General features: G+C 37.6%; 1 protein-coding gene across 2 annotated transcripts in view; it reads right to left on the bottom strand.

Annotated features, from left to right (window-relative positions):
- The window catches only part of LOC143354479 (peroxidase), a 35,004-nt gene extending 12,372 nt beyond the window's left edge, over positions 1-22,632 (bottom strand). The window contains exons 1-4 of one of the 2 annotated variants that reach the window (XM_076788610.1): positions 22,220-22,632; positions 5,070-5,197; positions 1,353-1,497; positions 759-952 (exon numbers count right to left, since the gene is read on the bottom strand). In XM_076788610.1, the coding sequence (XP_076644725.1) occupies positions 759-952; positions 1,353-1,497; positions 5,070-5,193 (463 nt within the window). In that variant the 5' untranslated portion in view covers positions 5,194-5,197; positions 22,220-22,632. Of the gene's footprint in view, positions 1-758; positions 953-1,352; positions 1,498-5,069; positions 5,198-5,489; positions 6,023-22,219 lie in introns of those variants that run through there. The other variant, XM_076788611.1, reaches the window with a different exon arrangement.
- Positions 22,633-23,517: the final 885 nt, after the last annotated feature.

The raw sequence follows: 23,517 nt of genomic DNA, 5'->3' as shown, positions 1-23,517 counted from the left end.
TGTACAAGTCCTATTCCCCCAAAATTAATTTAAGACGGCCAAGCGAAACGTGGCCTGGCGGGTGTATTTCCGAAGGAAGGGAAGAGAGAGAGAGAAAGGGAGAAAGAGAGAGAGAGAGAGAGAGAGATTTTTACAATGATCGCGGAAGTAGCTTGTGCGTTGTGAACCGAGAGAACTGTAACGAATGTCATTGAGCGCCGTTTATTCGCCAATGGGAGGTTCAATGAACCGTGCAATTGCGAACTTGGAGTGTTCAATTCAATTTCCTTACAATGTTTATGTCACAACTATGTGAACACTATCCAATTATTTTGCCATTATGAAACGTCTCCACAGAAGAACTCCATATTTTATACTTATTTTATACTTATATATCTATATTCATTTATATTTATTTAATTTATTATTTAATTTATTGCTACTGTTTGCGTCACTTTTAATTTTTAATTCTCAAGTACCGGGAATTATTTTCCAGCTTTCTTACTAATTTTGTATTTTTAACCCCTTGAACGCGAAGCCATTTTAACTCCAGAAATGTGCACCTTTAATAAAAAAATACCTTAATTAAGATGCACATTTCTGGAGTTAAAATGGCTTCGTGGAGTTAAATTTGTTATTGACATGTATATGTTATTCAGAATATCTTCCTTTCATTTTTTCTATTTAGAAATGCTATTTTTGCAGCATCTGTAATTAAATAATAATGAAATTCGATCGAATTTTTCAAAAGACGAGTTAAAAAATTGGGAGGACCTTACCGTCACCATAATTCGCGGGTAACAGACGACCATATCTTGTGTTCGCCATGCCCCATGTTGGATGGTAAAGATTATTGCAGGAGCCATCGTACGTTCTGTATCTCGACTCATCGCAGCCACGTGGATAAGTATCGCCACACCTGATTTCTTGATGAATGTCGTTTGTCGCGTTCTGGACGAAGCCAAAAGTATAACTGAAACAATATACACGATATGCAGTTAAAAATCTTTAAAACTTTAAAAATCTTCAAATCTTTAAAAATCTTTAAATCGTTAAAAAACTTCTATTTCGATTAAACTGAATGTATAAAAATGCACAATGCGGTAGAAATCGTTTAATTTAACATCGAGTCTTAAAATATAATAATTCTACTCTAAAAAAAAATAAATACACTAATACAGAACTCTCCGGAACATTCTAACACAAAGAACAGAATTTCATATTTTATTTCCTGCCCCTGTCGCTTAATAATACTTCTGAATTAATAAAAAAAAAAATTGTCCCTCTTCGAAATGGTCTCATTCCACAGTAGAAATTCTCAAAGACGGTCGCAGTTTGGTAACCACACAAAATAAAATTTCAATCGCACTCACCTGCTCGCTTTACTTCCCGTAAAGCCTGGGAAAAAGCTGACGCTCGGCGGCACCGAGTAGGGCATAGAATGATATGAATTTTGCAGATAGGGGAAACTGTACGAAGTCTCCGAGCCCTCCAAATCCGACCGATCGTCCTTATGTCCTGGGAAATAAAATAATAATAATTAATTAAATTCTCCTTTTCTACTCGGAACCTATTCAGAACGAAGTAGTTTCGCATCTTTTAGGGATCAAAGATTAAGAAATAATAATACAAATGCCTAAAAAAAACCTGCAACATATTCTTTAAAACTCTGCAAATGAGACCGCAAAGATTAAATTCGCTACTATTAACAATTTCATAAAAAAAAAAAAAAATGGCAAACACGTCCCCGTTTCTCCAACAAAGCAGAAATCTCTCTCAGGTGACCCACCAGAGTAGATTATCTCTGGAAGCTAATTTGCCTGGCAGAAATTTTTCACCGCGTGCGACCGACCGATTGCTCTGATTAGCTTCGCTTACTCATTCCCGTCTCTATTACCCAAGAGACATTTACCCGGAACCGCGCGGTAGTCGATACGTAAGCAGGGATCACTTTAATCAGGACAAAGACGCATGCCGTTTAATGCCACGGATACCGGTGGCATCGTCGTAGTTTTGCTCGGTACCGGTCGAAGGACGCCGTGGATTTTCCCACGACAAAAGGGCCTAGTGCGCCGATTCGTCGACAGAGATACCGTGCACCGATGCACACTGGCCGATTCTTTCCTTTTTCCTGTTTATCGCGCGCATACCATCGGATCAGAAAACGTTCACCAAACATGACCGGCCGGTCGTCGGGGGGGATCCAATGTCGACGTAATAGATCGTGAAACAGGCTCGCTCCGCCGTTTTGCCGATCCCTTTCACTGCTTTCGGATCGGGAACGGTAAATGTTATACCACCGCGACAGATCTTATCGACGCAACCGGGTAACTTTGGTAAATGAACGAACGGGGCGACTGTGCGCGCTGCCTGGTTAACCACCGAACGAATTTCAATCAGGACCCGGGCTCGGTATCGTTTGGACCGTTGCCAAATTACCGGTATTAATATTCAAGCGACGCGCCACCTTGTCATTCGAACTTTACAACGCCCTCCCCCCGTATGCGCACGCTGTTCCTCAAAAAGGTTAACACTGAACTTGCACCGTGCAACGTGTCGTGGCCAACGAGTTCGATTGCACTGCGGATTTTACGCGTTCACCGAGTTTACGATCGACCGAGTTGCGTTCCGTGCAAATTTTTATCGCTTTCGAGGGAGAACGACGACTGCACCGGGTGGCACGGTTCTGTTCCGATACAAGGCGAACGCTCGGGACCGCCTGTCGCCGTATTTCGAATCAGGGCTATGCGCCTCCACTGCACTCTTGAGTGAGCCGAGAGTAAACCGTAAATTCGAAGTGAATGTTTTCATAAGAAAAGTGACACAACTGAAAGTGTAAAAAGAAAATTATAAAAATAAATATATAAATCATTATGTGTACTCTATAACTAGTGTGCATGAGAATTAACTCAGTATCTAAATAACAAGAAATTATATTGCGTTTCTAAGTCTACATTTCTAACTCTATAACCAGTGTGCATGACAATTAACCCAGTATCTAAACAACAACAAATTATTTTATATTTCTAAGTTGGTTGTACACAATAAAAAAAATTTGGCAGTTTCAGGGAATTTTCAAATATCTCTCTCCGGTAAAAATTCCTTTATTGTTTATGTCACTAAATTGTATTATAACACGTAATTCGATGGATTTGACAATTGCATTTTGCAAGGGAACACATAATTCATGTACGCGGTGAAATTAAAATTGCCCCAAGATGAACCTAATCGTACACACGCTAAGTAAAGCTCCTTTTATCCACTTAGGCAACGGTTGAGTTGACGCGGCAATAAAAGGCGTCGTAACTGCTTAGTTGCTGCAATTAAACAGTAGCCAGCGCGAATTTACATTTAAAGCGGCATGTTTTATTCAGGTAGTAAAATAGTCGCTGAAACAATGTTGCGAATGCGCACCTGCCCTTAGCTACCGTCGTAGTAGGTTGGCAAATAAAATTAACGGTTGCAGTTTCGTTTGATATGCAAAAAAATTACTGGAAATTCTGGAGAATTCATTAAACGAAAAACAGAGGGAGAGAGAGATTTTATCACGTTCAAAAGTTCACCGATAAATTATCAAATCCAGCTTCCGGGGGAAAAATTTTGTTCACCCCCGAAACTGACCTCGTATTTCCACGCTGTGGGCGTGCGCAACTTTTCTCGAACACGTAACTTTGAATTCCGGCACGTCACGCGGGCAAACGTTTTCTAACTCGCGAACTATACCCCTGTCATTAACTTCCACTTGTTGCACAAGGAACCGATTGCCTCTTTCTTTCGTGCTTCTGCCTGCTGCCTTAATTATTGCTAACGCTGTTACCACTGTCTTCACGCTTCATTCAATATAAAGTGAGCCCTCTTGAAATTGCATCGAACGAATTGAATGACAAACTATTTACTATTTGCTATTTGCTATTTGCTATTTGGTATTTGCTATTTGCTATTAGCCATTAGCCATTAACTATTTACTATTTACTATTTTTATTACTATTTATTATTTACTATTTACTATTTTTATTACTATTTACTATTTACTATTTTTATTACTATTTACTATTTACTATTTACTATTTTTATTACTATTTACTATTTTTATTACTATTTACTATTTACTATTTACTATTTTTATTACGATTTACTATTTTTATTACTATTTACTATTTACTATTTACTATTTTTATTACTATTTACTATTTACTGTTTTTATTAGTATTTACTATTTTTGTAGCATAACTATTTTTTTGCGCTGTTTATGACGGGAACAAGTTTTAGAATTAAAGAAAAATGAGTTTAGATTCGTTTGTAACCCAATTACAGCAACAAGTCTTTTCCTAATTAATTATCAATTCTGATCGAACATTTTATCCATATTCAAATATTGTTGCGATACCCGTGCAGCATTCAGGTATTGCAGGCCGTTGCAGTGAAACCCAAGGTTATCTTGTAACCTTCTCTCCACCCGATCGATTTTTTGCAACACTATTTCCATAGTAGATTCTTTTCGAAGGTGTAATTAAATAGCAGTAAAAATTGTATCACGTTTATGGCCGCGCGAGTAAACCGTGTTCAAATGACTTGAAAGCGACAATAAAGCGTGCCGACTCGTTTGCCAGAACATGGTTTCAACAGAAACATCGGTTTACGATCCGAAGTTATGTTCCTTTCGCTCGCGCAGGAATGCAAGTTTTTCAGATGCAAACTAGAACATAGACGACAAGAAAAAGTTTCGGTCGATACGCGAACCTCTCCCGCGAAGTCAATTTCTGTCGAATCGCCATTCTATAATTGCGTTTTTTACTCTGACTATTAAACAAAAAAATTAATTGCTTACTCTGACTATTAAATAAAAAAATTAATTGCTTACTCTTGCAACTGAACAGCTGAACTGTATGCGTTTATAACGTGTACAAATGTCATAGAGAAAAATCGCAGAACACAAAATTCATCGAAGGTTAACCGCAGATTAGTGTTTGTTTTTAATTTGATGAAAGGAGCAATTTTAATGTTTACATGAAAACTGCAATCATGAGAGTGTTGCATCATCGATAATGTGCAAGCTATTAATTAATGTCTGAAAAAGTTGATTATTTTACCTGATTTTGCGGTGGATGTTTGACTTTCTCGAGTAATTTTCTTGCCACCCGATGAAACTGTTTGTTGCAGCATTAGGGTGGCGAAGATTATGGTCACGATCCAGCGTGCTGTGCATTCCGTCATGTTTCTGAAACAAACATTGCAAATTTTGTTAATTACAAAATATTTGCGATTTTCTAATGCGGATTAAAGGATATCTCAAATATGTATTTCATTATTTAATTATTAGTATTTAATAGTATTAAAGTATTTTTAGTTTTTTTTATATTTAATAGTATTTTTGATAGCCGCAAACGGTGCTTCAAGTTTTTCGTACCATTGCAGTGCATTTTTATTTATACAGATTTTACAAATGTCAAATTTCAGAACATACGATATATACATACTATACTATACATACTACACTATACTATACATACTTGACATTCGCAGAACGTGAGAGAGTGGTTATCCGTGTCGAATGTATATTTCATTGGATTTTTTCAGACGGGAACAAATTTACAAGAAAAGTATATTTTCCAAGTCTAACATTAAAAGCGAGAAACATTTTTGTCTGATATGATATAACTGTTTTTGTTAAACACTCTAATTAAATTTATTACATGTGAATTACTTTTATATAGAGTGACCTATATTTTTATAAATTTATTTGCAGTACAGCGACTATTCAAAAAATTTATTTGAAAAACTGACTTCAATTTTCCAAAGTCACGGATAATGATATGTAAAATCTATTACGTCACGGAAAAGATTGAGAAGACAGAATATTTTAGTGAAAAATTAACATTAACCGTCGCAATTAATTAGGAACAATTCGCATTATCTCGTCCTCTCTCCCGCGGTCCTGTAAATTATGTAAATTGCGGCGGGTCGCACTATTAAAATTACAATGAAGTTATAAAAGAGCATTCCTCGCGGCTATTCGGCCCTCTTCAAATTCATCGGGCTCTTTTTTTCCGCGGCGCTCCTTAAAAAATTGCTCCCATTTCTCGGATAATAAACCGAAACGCGTTTCCTTTCCGAACCCCTCTGCAACATTAATGGCCAAGTTTCATTTCGCGCTTTTCAGAACGCCTCGCGCCAAATTTGGCGTTGCAGGGTGGATTTTGCGGCGAGTGAACGCGCAACAATAGTCGTCCGTGACACACTACGATCATTTCTCATCTAGGCTCAACCAGTTTCCCTCATACGCGACTTTATTTTGTCCATGCAACGCGCGAAATTAAAACGGAACGTGGAACAACAAAACTGGAACTATAAAACCGTCGAGCGGCACTCGGTAAATTATTATTTCAAGTTATCTAGTAATTTGTCTATTTTGTTTCAAAGCGTGCCGTGCGGCTTTGGAAATCAAACGTTTTATCAGTGTACAATAATGTCTCGATATATACTAAAACGATACAAAAACTTTCTTAATTTTAATTATTTTTTTGTGAAACATTTATCAATATCTGTGTGACATTTTTCTGATTGAAATGAGACCAAACACGATACAATTTGGATCGCATTTACTCGTTTAAATCACGATATAGTAGAACCTCGACTATCCGAACTGATCAGTGGAACATGAGAGAAGCTATTTAAAATAGTACAATTTTATTTCGAGGATAGTAAATATTTTTACTCGGTATTCTGACACGGTCCAATGTTGATCCACGGTTTTTTCTGTCCTGGTTTCATTGTTTATTTATTAGAAAATAAAATTTTAACGTCCACAGAGACAGTAGATAAAGTATACTTGAGATTAATTAACTTGCACGAATAAAATTGTTGTGAAATATTCCAATAGAGAAAATTCATCAAATTCATAGAGTATTCATAGGGTGTTCATAAAGTATTCATAGAGCAATAAAAATGCTCATTCCGTTCACACATAAATTTTTACAGTATACTCTTCTACTCTATATTCATCAAAACATTCAATTAAGCAAGAAGATGGAGACTCATAAAAACTGAGGAAGCTTCAGATTCGTCTGAAAATAAAAGTTTTTATACGTTGGATTAGAACGAAAATTCGAAGCGTTTTTAAATTATAATTCAGAGATAAAATTAAGGTATCGGAGTTTTATTCGAAATGTAATATTTTCTGTTCTTAATTTTATTTTCGAATTTTAATTTTAATACGAACTTTCGTTCAAACCCAATATTTTCGAAAATATTGGTAGTAAAATTCTGTAAAAATTGTCAGTGAATAAAAATCCTCATACTGTTCGCACGAAGTATTCAAAGCTGACATTTAGTCGCTATTATTACGATAAGTATTTCTTTGTAACGAGGCGGCGTGACACGATACGCTGAGTTTATAATAACGAACCACGAGAAACTCGACAAATGCAACTGGTGTGCAATGTGCAACGGCTCACGATTGCCTTCCGGTTGCATTTCACGAACTTCTTTCGATAGCCGTCGTGGGCGCATGAAGGTGAATAAAAAGCGATGATATCGAGTGAATGTATCCGCGAACGTTCGTTTCTAGCATGTTCTTTATCACAACTTCTAATACAAAGAAGAAAATCGCGAAGTGCATACAACCATTCTTCTAACTCACGTTAACTGGACGATAGACTCTTTTTCTAACTTTATGCAACAGTTCATGTCATCGAATTTTTATTTGTTCGGTGACATAATTGTTTGTAAGAACTAAACTCTTGATATTATGTATTACAGTGTTTCTGGGGAATGTGCTGTGTAGCGAAAAACATTAGTGGAGTTCGATGAGTGTTTCAATGTCTTTGTAACGCGATAAAAATATTACTATTATTATTTTGAGGAAAGAGCAAATGCACATTAATAAAAATTTACATTACTCCTCTGTGCTTCGCTAAATTTCTTTTTTTATTCATTCTTACCTAGATTTCACCGAAATAGAATTTGACTTCGGTTTAGAGGAAATTAATAACAAATATGTATGTTACGACTCTGTTCGGAATCTCCATTGATGTTGTACGACAAGGGGTTAATGAGGTAATAAAGATAATAAACAGTGAACAATCCGCTGGAAAACGATAAAACGTTTCGTACAAGAAGACTGTGTAGGAGAATCTTGACTTTCCTCGGGGCTTTCCGACGAGGGAGTTCAGCGAGCATTTTCGCGCGTTAATTGCAGGTGCAACAGCCACGCGGCTGCGATCGTTGCAACCGCGAATCACGAGGTTGCACAAGCCTCTTTCCGCCGCTCGCCTGAAGGTTACGCGATTTTAACGGTTATTATCGCACCGACTCAATCGGAACTGTTCTCCGGTGTACACCCGGCGCCCCTGAAAGATACTCTTCCGATACTTCATGAAATTGCTTCAAGTTGCTCGGGAACTGCGCAAACATCGGCCATTAATTAGCGAAATCGTGGCGTGCGATCAAGCAGGAAGGGAGAACGCGAAAGCCGATCGTTGATTCATCGCCGCCGCGCGACGATATTCTGCAATAACTCTATCGATGCTCCCAGACTTCGTCCCGAGGACCCTGAAGCATTTGCTTTTCCGTCCACGACACCACTCGCGGCATTAGGCGCACGCTTTATCTCTGCAGCACCTCCCACAACGTGCCAACGCTCATTTTCTAGTTTTCCAATTTTTTAACCCTTTGCACTCGAGTGGTGACTCTAAAGCACCACTAGAAATTGTTGTGGAAATTACAAAAAATGTTAAAAAATATTTGTTACATTACAAAATTTGTATTTAATAGAATACTAAACATTTAAATATTATATGTGGAAAACGGATCAGTTTCGTACGAATAAAATGAAAATATTCCAAGACGGAAGAAAAATGTAATTTTAGAATGTGAATAGCGCCGAGTGCAAAGGGTTAATTTTCTAAATGAGACGAAAGGTCATTAATTGAGAATCCCTCACTAAATTGTTTAAAAGCGACAGGAATTTCACAATTCGGCAAATTTTTAGAATTAATATAACACAATCTTCTGAAATTATTATTAAAAGAAAAGAAAATGCAAGAAAATTTGTATTTAAAAGGGAATTATTGAGCTTCTGCTTCCGGTAGGCAAAGCGTTAAGAATATTTTCCTCAGAGAGCCAGATAGTAAAACTACGGTAAAGTCTCGATCTAAGCCGAACGGAGCAACGCGATCTAAGTTCGCCTAACCCCTCCACCTGGGGGCATGCCTCGCGAGGGGCCAAGGGACTCGAAGCTCGAGCTGCTCACTCCGCGGAAGTCGGGATAATTCCGCGACATTTATCCTGCAGGTCTTGGCGACATATACAGAGAAATCACTGTAATCATTTTCCGAGTCTACGCCCGTTTGCAAATTTAAAGACTCTTGCAAATTTAAAGGACTCAAAAAGAGAATCTTCGTAAGTCCCATTGGACGTTTCTTCCTTCGGATGTAACTGGTCTGTTTCGTGTCCTCGAATTCACCGCGGCTAATAAGGACGAAGCAGTTGCCGGCGAAAACTCTCCGAGTATTTACCCACGGAATCGTATCAACTTCGTTAAGTGAACTGTACGAAAATGTTCCGGGGCATCCACCCGTGGAACGAACTATTGCGCGTTCTCGAATCTTACGCTGCGGCGCACGTTTCTGATGTAGACTTCACTTTCGTTGCTTTACTTTCATTGCCACTCGTTGTGTCAGACATTGAACTGGTTTCACACTAGAAGCACGGCGAAGGTGGAGCCCGACTGGCTTCCTCTATTCTTATACAAATTACAAGAGTAGTGTAGCCTAATTACAACGAGGCGAGCAATCTACTAAACGTGAATGTCGGTGCCGTTCTTTCAGGGCGAAATAAAATTCTATTCTTTTGTAATCCATGCTTATCCCCTTGCCACTTGGTTCAAAGCAATAACAAATAAAATTAATTGATCCGTTGCCCTATAATTGCCAAGGTTTCGCATTGAAAGGTCATATTTCATTTCGTGCGATGCTCAATAGGAAACTAAGATAATTTGATTGATGGGATCTATTCTAATCCCAGTCGAATTTCATTTCCATTAAATGTTCAATTTTATTTCTCCAATTGTCAAATATTGCCATCAAATATTTCCACACGTCTACAGGCACAACCTTTTTATTCCGCGTTGAAAAGAGTATGCATCCTTGTCGGCTTTAAATAAATCAACAATCTTTTCTCGTTTCTCTTTTAGAGATTTGTGTACGTAGAACACTGCAGTGGAAAGATTTTTTAAAATTCGAAGTAACGACGAAGTTATGACACCGAAAATCACGGCACGTCACGCGAGATAAATGTTCACTTGAAACTTTAATCGTGATCTTCTGGAAACTATGCTTGCCAACCTAGCACCCAGTAGATCTCTGAAATTCCTCGTCCGTTGAAGTTGAAATTTCTACATGCCCTTCTGCATAGAATTATCTGCAATGTCCTTTATATTGCTTCTTACGGCAATTAACCGTTATCGGATACTCATTAAAATAATATAAAGATCTCAAGTTGTCTTGAAACAACAGAGAAAATTTGTCTTCAGCAATCTGTCATTTCTACGCTCTTAGAAATGATTAAAAAATCTTTCGCTGCATTAAGGACAGTTCACGCCTGCTTAAATTGACATAACAATTTATCTATTTCCATAGAGACGCGCAATATTGCACTACCATTTTGTAATTTTTTCTGAATATCAATTTATTAATACTGAAATGAACCAGGTCCTAGTGTAAGGTGTAAAATTTATTATCAAGTAACGATTAACATTAATACTGCTTATTTTTATGGACGGAATAGTCGAAACTCGTGACGCACAAAAATTCGCGTGGAATAGGATTTAACGTGTTGAATAAAAAAAAAAAAAGAACAGGAAGAGAGAAACAAGTGTCAGCGGTTCTAAAAATGCCAAACACATCGTTCCTATCTAGGAAACACTTTTCCGATTTTCAACCGCAAAAAGTGTTGCCAGGACAGTCGCCCGCAATCGGTCACGACCAGTTGGTAAATTGCTCGGAGCCACCGGATATGTCCAATTGACTCAGAAAACACGGAAAAACTCTTGGTCGCGACATCGTTTTAGGTCGAAAACCGAGCACGCGACATTGTTGCTAAACCGTTCCCAGAAACCAGAATCCTTTTTCCTGTTCCATCATCCGCGAGCCTAGTCCAGCCAATGACATATCTAAGGGTTTCATGGAATCGATTAGCAGTCAAACGGACGCCGACGCGACTTAAGTGCGAGTGACAATGATTATTTTCAATGGTAGAACGATTTTCGCGTGAACCAGATGATAGACACGGTTAATTAGCAGAGCCTCGCAGGTTTCCTTATTCGCTGTCGGAGCAAGGCAATCTATAATTAGTCACTTCATCGCCGAGTGCTGTATGCAGGGGTAAGAAGTGCTATTATCGAGGTAAACAAGCTCTCGCCGGTGTTAAACTTGTTAAGAGAACATAATTACAACTGGTAATAGCATATTATTACCGGATTTCGTTATGCACGGGGAAACAATGATAATCATACACGTTCACTAGCGATTCTTCAATCTGATTCACAGTGATGCGCACGATGATATGCGCGCCGCCGATTCCGACGCGACGGCCTTGAACGCTGCCAGAAAACTTGATTTATCCTGGACAATTATGCATTTGGAAATTACGGGAAGACTGCGGACGTGCTCGCGCATTTTTTCCTGCCTTTACGTGCGGCAACGCTCAACAGGTGATATGCTCGTACGTTCTCGTGAGCTTAAATCTGAAAACCATTTTTAGATGACCTGACTTTTTGAGTTTCAATTTTGGGCATCCTTTGCGAATTTTCGATTTTAAACGTTCCTTATGTTTTCTAATTTTGAATATTCTTTATGCATTTTAATTTTGAACAGACATTTTGTAGTCACTCAGAAATAAAATGTACTTTTCATTCATTGTTGTCATTCCATTGAAGAGGCTGTATTACGACAAAAAGGCAGCTCCTCTTTCAAATATTTTGAGAACGTCTCTAGAGATGTCTATATTTTTTTAATTAAATTGATCAGAAGAGGTTAGGTTTTGCATTTTCCGAGAAGACACTGCGAATTAGGGTCTATTTAAACAAAATGATGTCAAATATGTAGGGGAAGGTGTCTTTGTCAACGTGCCAACGAAACTTCGTAAGTTTCTAGAGCACTTTGGCCAACACAAGAATCACTTTTGTCAGCAGAAATCCGGTCTGCAGGGCTTAAAGTTAAATCAACCCTTAAAGTTGTCGTGCTCCCTGTTTTTTCACGTGTAACTTTATAATTATTCGAGCAAAGAGACTCAATTACGAAAATTATCCAATCCCCTATTATCCCAGATGAACAATTTTATCTATTTCATTTCGATTTTAAATTCATTTATTTCCTGAAACGTTTCAACACTTACGTTTATAACAAATGATTCTTAGGTCGTAAAAGCTGATTGAATTTATTCCCAATACTGGAGCAATGTCACCGAAGGCACTATCGTCTTTAAGACGTGATTCCACGCTTTTAGAAGTTCGGCGAAGAAACATTTCTTTTATGGTCGATAAGACACTGTGATCTCACAAAGCTTTGTCCAAGACAAATTTTTTCGGTTGGAAAGCCCTTCTCTCGTTAACAACTATGCTTGTCACATCTTGATGGAATGGACCACGTCATAATGCGTCCTACAATGAGCCAAGTTGGCCCACGAGTATCAGAGTTTCACTGTGAACCTTCGGTCGACAAACCAGCCTTTGCCCATCTACTCTCAAATTAGATTTAAACATTCAACAATTTCAACAAACAGCTCCGTTAAATGTATCAAATTTTATAACAACCTGTCGCTTATAATTTACTGATCATGTGCATTTACGACAGTAATACTTATGGTTTTCAACTTATTCAACGTATTAACAAAAAGAATTGGTTAGTTGTGATTGAATTAATATTGTTACTGTTTCTGAATTCTAATATCATCAGATGCATTCATATTTTATTTTATTATTTAATGACTCCGTATTAAGAAAAAAAAATGCAGGCTGAGAATGCAAAATAAACGATAGCTTTTTTAAAAAAAAATTCAGTGTCAGTGTACGCAGAGTACCCGAGTAAAACACTACCTATCGACATGTCTGACCAACACTCGCTGTTTCTACTTACACGCTGTGAACTGCAATGCGTTGCACTGCAATCTTGACCATTTGCTTATTTCTTAACACTGTGCCTACCAGCAGCTACTTGACAGTCCGTTACAAATAAAATATATGTATATATTTCATTGAGATTACTGTTGCATAAAAATAAGGTCACACGAAACATTAAAAATTGTTGTTTTGCTTGCATGAAATTATAAAGCACACCGTGATGGAATTCAGCCGGTTCGCGTGAACCGGTTTCTGAAATGTTTTGGGTTCATTAAACAGGTACCTACCAACACCTAATCTTTACACTATCGTTTCTTAAAGTTCAATTTCACTTTTACTACATGTTTAGTGTGTCTGCAATATAGAGTTCATAAGTATGCTTCTATTTCAGTCTTGAAAGAAGAAAATAAAATTATTAGAACGTGATATGTTAAATTTCAGAAAATATGTTTTCTTTTTGAATTGAAAGCAACCCAAAAACTCAGTTAAAACAACCCATATTAAAATAGAAACCTAGATATCCCACCGAATTCTTGTAGTTTTTGTATGAAGAATTAATGCTCGAAAATGTAAAAAAAAAAGTGAATTTTTCAAAAAGCGTTATGGCTCCAATAAATTACTGTTACATCAGAGAAATACAATATTTACAATAGATTCTTACAAAACCAAATTCTTCCATTAAAAAATGGAAGGCATTGGCATACCTTTTCTTTTATATAAAATAACTATACTTTCACTGGCACCACGTATTACAGTACGCCATTAATACGCTTCAATTCGAGCAAAGTCGACACGGCCAATAGCGGAAATTCCATTTGACGCGAGCGCAATAATTAACCAGACGCAGCCCGTGGCACAAAGTAGCCTAAAACCGAGACTAATCCGTAGCCGAAATCTGTTTGCAATGTGTATTTTATCATTGCGTAACAAGGATTAGGATCGTAAATCTAGCGCTTAGCACTTTCACGATCGATGACGTGTCCGCCGTTCGTGGAAGGTGGGATTTGCTGACGTAAAATTAGTCGCGTTCCGTAGCGCAAAGGAATCTACGTTACGGGATTGCGTTCCCTCGCGATTCATTCCACGACGAAACAGAAACAACTACACGTTTCGACTCGAACGTCCGTGCTCGTATTTACGCAATCATTGGCCCCGCCATTTTACGCGTCGGCCCATTTCATCCTCCGTGGTGCGGGAAGCTTGCTCCGATGATGGAATGCTCGGATCGATGCGAATCGTCGAAACAATGTTCGCAGGTGGGATTCGAAACGGGATCAAACGCTGAATCATTGAGAAAGTCTGACTACAGTGCTGTGAATAATTATAAATTTCATGGAATTTTTACAATACATTTTTCGTAACGTTCATTCTTTTCGCAATTCAATTCATTAGGGCTATCTAGCTAAAATAACGCCTGAAAATAATTTTATACACCTACATCTGCTTACTTCAAATTTAACCCTTTGCACTCGAAGCCATTTTAACTCCAAAACGAAACATTTCTTCCGACCTAGAATATTTCCCTTCTATATATACATTTTTCATGCTATTCATACTGAAATGTTTAGTAATTTATTAAATACAAAGAAATTAAATAATGTACAAATTATTTTGAATAATGATACAGCAATATTTAGTGGCGCCTTACAGTCACCATTCGAGTGCTAAGGGTTAAAGTTTCGAGAACAGCGTAATCGCTGAAAATATAAAAAAAGAGTAAAAAGAAACACAATTTCTCCAGCCTGTATAAAAATTAATTGGCCAACACGATCATACAGCGTAAACGATGTAACGAGAAATTAAATAATTATGGGTACACACAGAGAATACACGACAAAGATGTACACGTATTCTACAGTCCTGTTAAATTATTAATAAAGTTGTCCTGTAAGTACCACCACGAGAACCCTTTAGCTTCTCTGTCTGCTCCAGTAATGGTGAGCAATCTTCTTTGCGTTGATTAAGTTAAATTTCTGTACTATTGGGAGTAATTTCGTTTCACCCTTTCTGTAAACAAGTTTTCAAAGATTGATTGCCCGTGCTTCATACCCGTGATGCAGATACGAGCAAATTAGACTGCTGTGCAGAGAACGTTCCATTTAAATTATCCCGGCGAATGTTTTTTTCAGATCAATGTTGTGTGTGACTTTGAAAGGCTCGTCATTCTATTTCGAGTGCTTTTTTGTGTAACTATCTTCATTTTTGTGTACTGATCACAATCATTTATTTGTAGGCAATAATTCTATATAAATGTTTAACTTTTGGCATTCTCTCAATTTATAGAAATTTATAAGTATACATTTTAGTTAGCTTTCGTTTCTGCTTCAGCACCATAATTATATTTTGTTAAAAATCTATCACAAAATCCTGTAATGTCACTTCTATCCAAAGACAACAGACATTACTGCGCAATGAGCAGTGTACAGTAAAATATATTTAAGGTTGAACTTTACTTTAGGAAACCAGAAATTTTTCACTTTTGTTTATGCAATCCTGTAGATTTTGCCGAGAAAATTCCGAAAATCCAAGTTTTGATGCGAGGAATTCACTGGTTCAAAAGTTATGCGTGTTCAAAGTTGAGCGATTTTGATCACACGGTGATGTCGATAACGTAGGTTTACTAGGGTAGTCGAGCTGACCTAACTCGAGCCGCTCATTGGACGATAGTCCGAGTACATACCAATATGGCGGCGTCCTTACCTCTCAAAAACGCTCAACACGCATAACTTTTGAACCAGCGAATTCCTGACATTAGTACTTGGATTTTCGGCATTTTCTCGCCAAAATCTACAGGATTACATAAACAAAAGTGACAAATTTCTGGTTTCCTAAAGTAAAGTTTAGCCGTAAAATACATTTAATAATCAAACGTTGTGAAATAAAATGTATCCAATATTATACAATTACATTAGATTTTCTCTTCCTCGTGAACAACGATGTAGTGGACGAAAATAAAAATTGTATTAATTTATTATTCGCTACGTTTATGTTTGTAGTTGTTTAATAACAAATGAGGCGATAAACGACGGTGAAATTTTACGTCACGAAGGTGCACATTGAATAAAACTGTACGGGCTTTGTAGCAAATACCTGTTAATCAGATTTACGTAAAGTGCGTGTCCGTTACATAAATCATCGGATCAAGGACGTTGGATTTCCTTAATGATACGTGCGTTTCATGCGTGACTCGAAGAAGAAATGAAAATTCACGGGCATTATAGACGGAGAAAGTAAGCACGCGCACGCGTGTGTCTAGCTGAAATCCACTCCGCGGAAAGTCGATTACTATCTCCTGAATGCGGATAATTAAGCCAGTTTTTACTAGGCGCGGTTACAGACATCCGTGCGCCGGAAGTCAATTAACCCAGTGGAAGTGCGTTAAAACACGATTGAATGATTGCTGCACTATTATTTTCCATATTTGATTTACCAATCTGGCTCCAATTTTTGTTACACCTTTCACATTGCAATTGGACTCCCTTTAACTGCTATTATCACTTTTAACCCAATGGAAGTGAATTAAACACGATTGAATGATTGAAATCTAATACTACACTTAAAAAAGAAACTATAACTATAAAAAAATGCTAGAATTGTTGTTAGAACATAGGGTACATTTATGTGATGTGTGTTTGTAGTATTCTGACGTTCCGGATTTAATATCTTTCCACAACAGTTTGCTTAATTAGTATTTACATGAAATCGATGTGAAATTATTAACTCCAAATATTTCCAAGAACGTCAACAACGAGTAAAATAATATAAATTACTAATAATATGTCCGTCAGCAGCAGCTGCTTCCATATATTAAATCATTGACAGGACGTTCTTGATTTATCGGAGCTTAATTGCACAAATTCGATAAGATCGCACTACAAATTGCGGTATAACCACCTAAGCAATCATTTTAACTAGAAAAAGATATCCGATTCGTTTCGACTGATTATAATACCGATAGTTTGCGTATTCTTTTCTTTTTGTATTATCTGAATCAAGCCGATTACGAACTGGAGAAGTGTATTAAAAGTGAAAGTTTACGAGAGATTGTTGATATAGTATAATATCTCTGCTAACTCATTACGATTAGGTGTGCATTCGAGTGCAAATTCGTTCAATAACCATTGCAGCTAAAACGTGCAGAATGTTATAATAAAGAGCACGTTCAGATCCTAATCGCCGAAGGGTCGAGCAAGGAAATTTATTGTTAACAACCGTAGCATAACTTTTACACCGTTTCACCCAAAATTGCATAGGTTGAGAACCTGCAAAGATAGTTGCTACGCGGACAGGCTACCGATGAGAACCAACGGCACAAAATCGATATGATAGGGCAGATAAAATGGCAAGACGTTCGCCAGCAACAATATTATAATACTCGAGATCCTAACCCGGTCGAACTATGCTGACACTGCCCAGACACAGTGTCCTTCGTCAGCGTGGCCAACACTTATGGTCGGTTTGCAAACGTGTTGGAGTGGCAGCGAGGGATGAACACTTCAGTGGCAAGGACACTTTCCCTGGAATAGACAACGATCCTGCAAGAGTAGGGATCGATACATGGAGGATCGATCTTGACACGACGAGGATCCTGAGGGGACTTCAGTTGGAGCATCGGCACGCGGGGGCTCCAGTTAAATGCACGCAAGAAACAGACCCTTTGTCATTAACCCTTTACGCCATTTCGACCATTTCGCTCCATGGAAATTATTATAGAATAATTTCGCGACGACTTATGATCCTGTACAGAATGGTGTACAATTTAATCCCCCACGATTTTATAGGCACTCCCAATGGTCTGACAAAGAAATGTTCTTCACAATCAGCTGCATCATTAATGATCACTGATGATATTTGAAAAATAGTTTTATTTCAATGAAAAGTCGACGTCACCTCAACCTTTTTCTTTTAATCGTTTTGTAGAAAATGTTGAGATAAATTCAATGACCTACCATAGTATGACCTTGAGGTGACCTTGCACCACTAGAAATTTAAATACGTTCCTTGTATAATGAAACTTTTATGTTTCTTCAAGTTTTTTTGAAGAAGTGTACTTTCAAGGTTATTATTTATTTCATTTACATTTCATCGGTCTTCAAATTTTTTTGTTAACACGCACAGACGACTTGTTTAATAACGTGTACAAAGGAATTCGATAATCATGTTTTGATTTTTCGAAAAATGATCAGCAAATTCTCAATTGTTAATCGCTGCTTTTAATTTTTATTAAATAACCACGCGATAGGGTTAAGAATTAAAGTGATGAAATTTTTTATTGAACAATATTCAATATTGTAATTTTCGAATATTTCCATTTGTCATTAAAGTACGAATGATACAAATTTACCTAGCAATTCGTTGAGCATTTTAGTTCAGTCGTTTCATTCATCTTGAAACTTATGAGAATCAGTTACAGAATGTAATTACTTTACGAGCCATTCATACGCGGAGTATAATGAGATACCCGAACCGCCAACAATAACGAGTTTACTTCGAACATCCGTCTTATGTGTTGACATAATTAACTACTTCTGACATCTAGTAATTACAGTAACAATTACATTGTACACTATCCCACGCATCTAAAGGGAACCAAGAGCGGTTATAGTACGCTCTCTAGCCACTGCGTATGTCAACCATATTGTTTTATGTTGTAACTGGTGTTTCTCCTTTTTGCTATGTTGTAATCGGTCTATCTTAAACAATAATTTAGTCCTGATCAAACTGAATGAAGTTGCGTCGGAAAACGAACCAATGTTGTAACTCATCCGTGGAAAAATGGCGCAGAAATTCAAACTAATGGAGTACGTAAGCCTCATAAATGTTTAATGAGGACCAATTACTGGTGGATCTTTGATACGCTGAAAAAAAAAATGAACTTTTTCAAACAGATGTCACCCGGATATGCAGTAATTTCTTGCTTATAGTCATTTAATGTCACTAATTATTTCTATGAGATACGATTGAATAAATTTTTCACTACCCAAGCACGTGTTAACGTTGCACAAAATCGAAACAAATTCAATTTTTTCATTTTTCTAAGACAACACACAAACAGTCGCTTTTAATAATACTAGGTAGATTCAGTGTTAACAAGTTTTCAATAATGACAGCATTTTCGCTAGTAAAAAAGTCGTATTGGGTAACGTGGTTTAATCATTTCTTTCGAGGCTGTTATTCGGTAAAAAATTCTGAAGTTTCTCTTAAATACAGCAGAGTCCTTGCAAACTTTCGGTACACGAAGTGTTAAAAAGACATTCACTGGTTCGAGTAAAAAATCCAGGTTTCTATTTATCATGCTCCTGCGGATTTCAGCGAACAACCTGGTTTAATGTTGTGCAACGATTTATATGCGATTGTCTAGGAAATGTTAAAGATACCGGGGGGCTCCAGATGACAACGACATCGAGGTAAGTGTCTGTCTTTCGCACGGTACGTCACTAACCACCGCGCTTTGTCGACTTCGCTCACGCACGCCGCTATCGACAGATCGTTATAATCGTGGGAAATTTTTTATTGTTGATACACCCGATTCTGTATCGCGCGAATATTATCTGACATGGTTTACAAAAAAACATCTAATTTTATTCTTACACAATTCATTTTGACGCAACGCCACCCGAACAATGAATAATTTAAATGAGTGACCTACTTTAATTACTTTAAAATAACTTGGGCACGGTATTTTTTGCATGGTTCTTTTATATCTTTTATATCTATAGGGAACAATTTGAAAATTCTCACGGGGGAAATGAAATATTTACGTATTGAAATCCACTCCAAACTGGAAACGTTCAGAAACAAAATAACATACATTCCAAATTGGAAAGTTTAAAAAATAAAGTTAAAATACCTCCCGAATTGGAAAGTTTAAAAAAAGTAGAATACTACTTTCCAAAAATAAAATATTTAAGTTAAAATTAGAATAAGTCCCAGACTGGAAACGTCCAAAAATAAAATTAAACACGTTTCGAATCGAAAAGTTTCCAAACCAAAATTAAAATATTTTTGCTTTCATTGACAAGATGTTACAGAACACAGAAAACCCATTCAGTCAATACTGTACGAGAGAGAAGTCTTCCAAGATGTCTTCTCGAGCTGCCCTATGCAAAAATTTTTGTTTTTAGGTGACATGTTCGAGTTCTCGGTGCTTGGAAATCCTTAAACCTAGAAGATAAAATATTGATTCGTCGTTGCGAAGAGCGTCCTGGGAAGGGAAGACGACAACGTGTTCAGCAAAGTGCACTAATAGCTCAGCTTAGGCATTATTTAACCTTTACTCGCCTGTGTATTCACATGGCAAACGCTTAAATGGCAAGTCCAAGGTATTCTCTTCACTTCGTACTACGCCGGGGACATTTTTAAAGTCACTTCTGAGGATTTCGATCGTCGAGTAAGAAAAGACGGTAATACTTTATTTGTAAATCGCGATAACAAACATATTTTGCTGAGCTTTATTTATACAAACTATATGAATGACTAACCCCGAGACAATTTATTTAAACACACGAAAATGGAGACTTTCTTCTTCAGTCATTTTTATAAATTGAAAATGGTGAGGGACCCTGTGTCCGAAGAATAATGAATGTCAAAAAAGAGATATATAACATTCATGTTAACTGATTTTAATGAAAAAAATTTAATATCTCTTTTTTTAATATTATATACCCCCACAGTAATTGGGTCCCTCGCCCTAGATCTAATTCAAGAACCTAGAAAATTCATTATTTGTTCCAAAAGGTTCGTCCATCGAATTTGAAAATTTGATGTAGTAGTGTGAGTACAGTCTATTATATTAGGGGTACCCCATAAGTAATCAATTATTTCCAAAGATTTTGTTTTGCCTTTAGTTCCGTACCGATCGTTGAAGAGGAAACACGTATTCTTTTACAGTTTTCGGTAAAGCAGCCTGTGTTCAAAATATTCTAAAAAGTATAATTTTCTTTTACAACCCTGTAATAAAATGGTGGCGTCCGTACCTTCCGAGGATCACATTCGTCATTGTATACTTTTTCATTTTCACGCGGGATTTAATGCAACGGTAACAACAAAGAAAATTTGCGATGTTTATGGAGATGTACTGAAGGTCAACAAGTGTCAACGTTGGTTCAGAAGGTTTGCTGCTGGTGACTATGATCTCTCTGACAGGCCTCGAAGTGGACGACCAGTTGAATTTGATAATGACACCCTAAAATCTCTAGTGGAAGCTGATCCAAAATTAAGTATACAAGAATTATCGAGAAGCCTTGGGTCCACATGGTCAACTATACAAAGGCACCTACACGAAATGGGAAAGGCATATAGGCAAGGAATATGCGTACCGCGCCAATTAGACCAACAAGAATATTCGTCGAAGTTTGCAGTTCATTGCTATCCAGATTTCGTAGAGATCCATTTCTTATCAGAATCGTTAGATGAAAAATGGATTCTTTGTGATAACATGAAGCGTCCCAAGCAATGGCTTTCTGCAAATCAAACCGCAATATCAACCTCTGAAGCTAGCTTATCACTTAGCAAGGTGTTACTGTACATTTGGTGGGACTGTCGTGGCGTAATTCACTTTGAGTTGTTGAAACCTGGAGAAACAGTTACTGCTGAGTTGTATTGTCAAAAGGTGTAAAACTGCAAATTGACAATGCCCGGCCCCGTACAGCGAAACTCGCTCAGGAAAAAATCAAAGAATCGCAATGGGAAGTTTTTCCGCACCCCCGTACTCACCGGATATTGCTCCCTCCGATCTTTTCAGATCTCTGGAGCATTATTTAAGAAATAAAACATTCGTTTTAGGAGGCACCGTGAGTCATATTTTGCTTCACGAACCCTGGATTTGGTAAAAATGGCAAACTGTCCTTGATAGTGATGGCGACTATGTAATAAATTAAGAAATAAAAACTTGAATTTACTACAAAGTTTGTTTTAGATGTCAAAATAATTGATCACTTACGGGTCCCCCTAATACGTACAGGAAAAAAGTTGTTCAAAATGTCTAGCTGCAGGACATATTTAAATTTCATCAAAGTCGGAGAGCAGTTTGCAAACAATTACCGGAAAAGGCCAGAAGCAACAAGATCACTGTGCGCTGTTCAGTCTCTAAGAAAATGGTGAAATAATGGGACGCGTACTCACAATTGTGCAACCAGAGGAAACTGTTCCGCCGCGAGGAAACGGATTTCGGGAACCGGCCTGATGGATCACTGTCTGTCTGCCGCCTGGATCACGGATCGCGGGTCTCTCGACCCGGCGGAGATGTATCTCCTTCGGACGCACAAAACTCGGAACAAGTTCACTTCTCGTGCACGGGTCGCCGGTGCCGATTCCAGGACAATATTCCAAACACGTGATACTAGAACGACTGAGCGAGCGCAAGATACGAGCCGAACTTTATAAATGGTGGGAGAAAGTGTACAGGGGCACTATCGTTGATCGGGAGGTGCCCCACGCTGCCAAAAGCTTCGCAGTGCACCGAGGTTTTTTATTCATAGGTACTCGGAACTTGAGTCGTCCACAATGCCGACAACTATTGCGCCGCTGGTTTAGAAAGGATCGCCGTGCTGTACCCTTCTGTATATTTTCCTCTTCTTCCAGTTTCGACGCCATTGGTTTCTTGCCGCCCTTCGTCGCTGCTGCGTTAGCCCCCTTGGGTGTTCAGAACATTCTGGAGCAGGGTTTCGTTAATTAACCCTTAGATTAACCCTTCGTGGGCAAGTATTTTTTATATTGCATATTTGAACGAGTCGAACGCGCTCTTATTTTCTGTGCGAAACGAAAACTAACCTAAACTAACCTCAAAGACAGTCCTAACATCCCAGGACCGCATCGAAAGTACGCGTGATTGTCTATCAGATGTAAGACTTCAATGTTAAGAATTTAATTTGATTAAGTGACATCAGTTTGCAAAGGGTTAGTCCGATAGCTTTGAAATGTGTGCTTCGATGGGTCTTAAGGTGAGCAAGGTGAGTGCACGGTCAGTAAATTATATGTCATGATAACCGTGGCGTGCTAACGCATAATTCCCTGTTGCTTCATCAACAGCAAGCTTTGCACATATAGCATTAATATTCGCGAACAATACTGTTTCTGTATTTATTGTTTCTCGTATAAGACGCTGTGAGTTATCGTGTTCGCGCCTATTGTGCGAAAGGATCGGCCATTTTAGAAGGTCTATGAATTAAACTAAAACGTCAGAAAAACGGTAATAAATTTCAAGATTGAATTGAAAACCGGACTGAGAGAGAAATGGGAATCTATTTCTTCAGAATATTTATAAAATGTTTTTAATTAGGTATTCTATTATCTTTAAATTTGCAATTCAGATTCTTTAAATTTGTGCAAAGTCATACCGAGGGCACTTGTCTTACCGATACGACTGTTTTACATTTCAACCGAGGAAAAATCTGCAAAAACTATATTTGCAAAATACTTCA

This window comes from Halictus rubicundus, chromosome 5 (assembly GCF_050948215.1).
Source record: "Halictus rubicundus isolate RS-2024b chromosome 5, iyHalRubi1_principal, whole genome shotgun sequence".
Lineage (NCBI taxonomy): Eukaryota > Metazoa > Arthropoda > Insecta > Hymenoptera > Halictidae > Halictus > Halictus rubicundus.
Note: the sequence above shows the minus strand (reverse complement) of the source record. Positions and strands in the feature narration are given on the sequence as shown.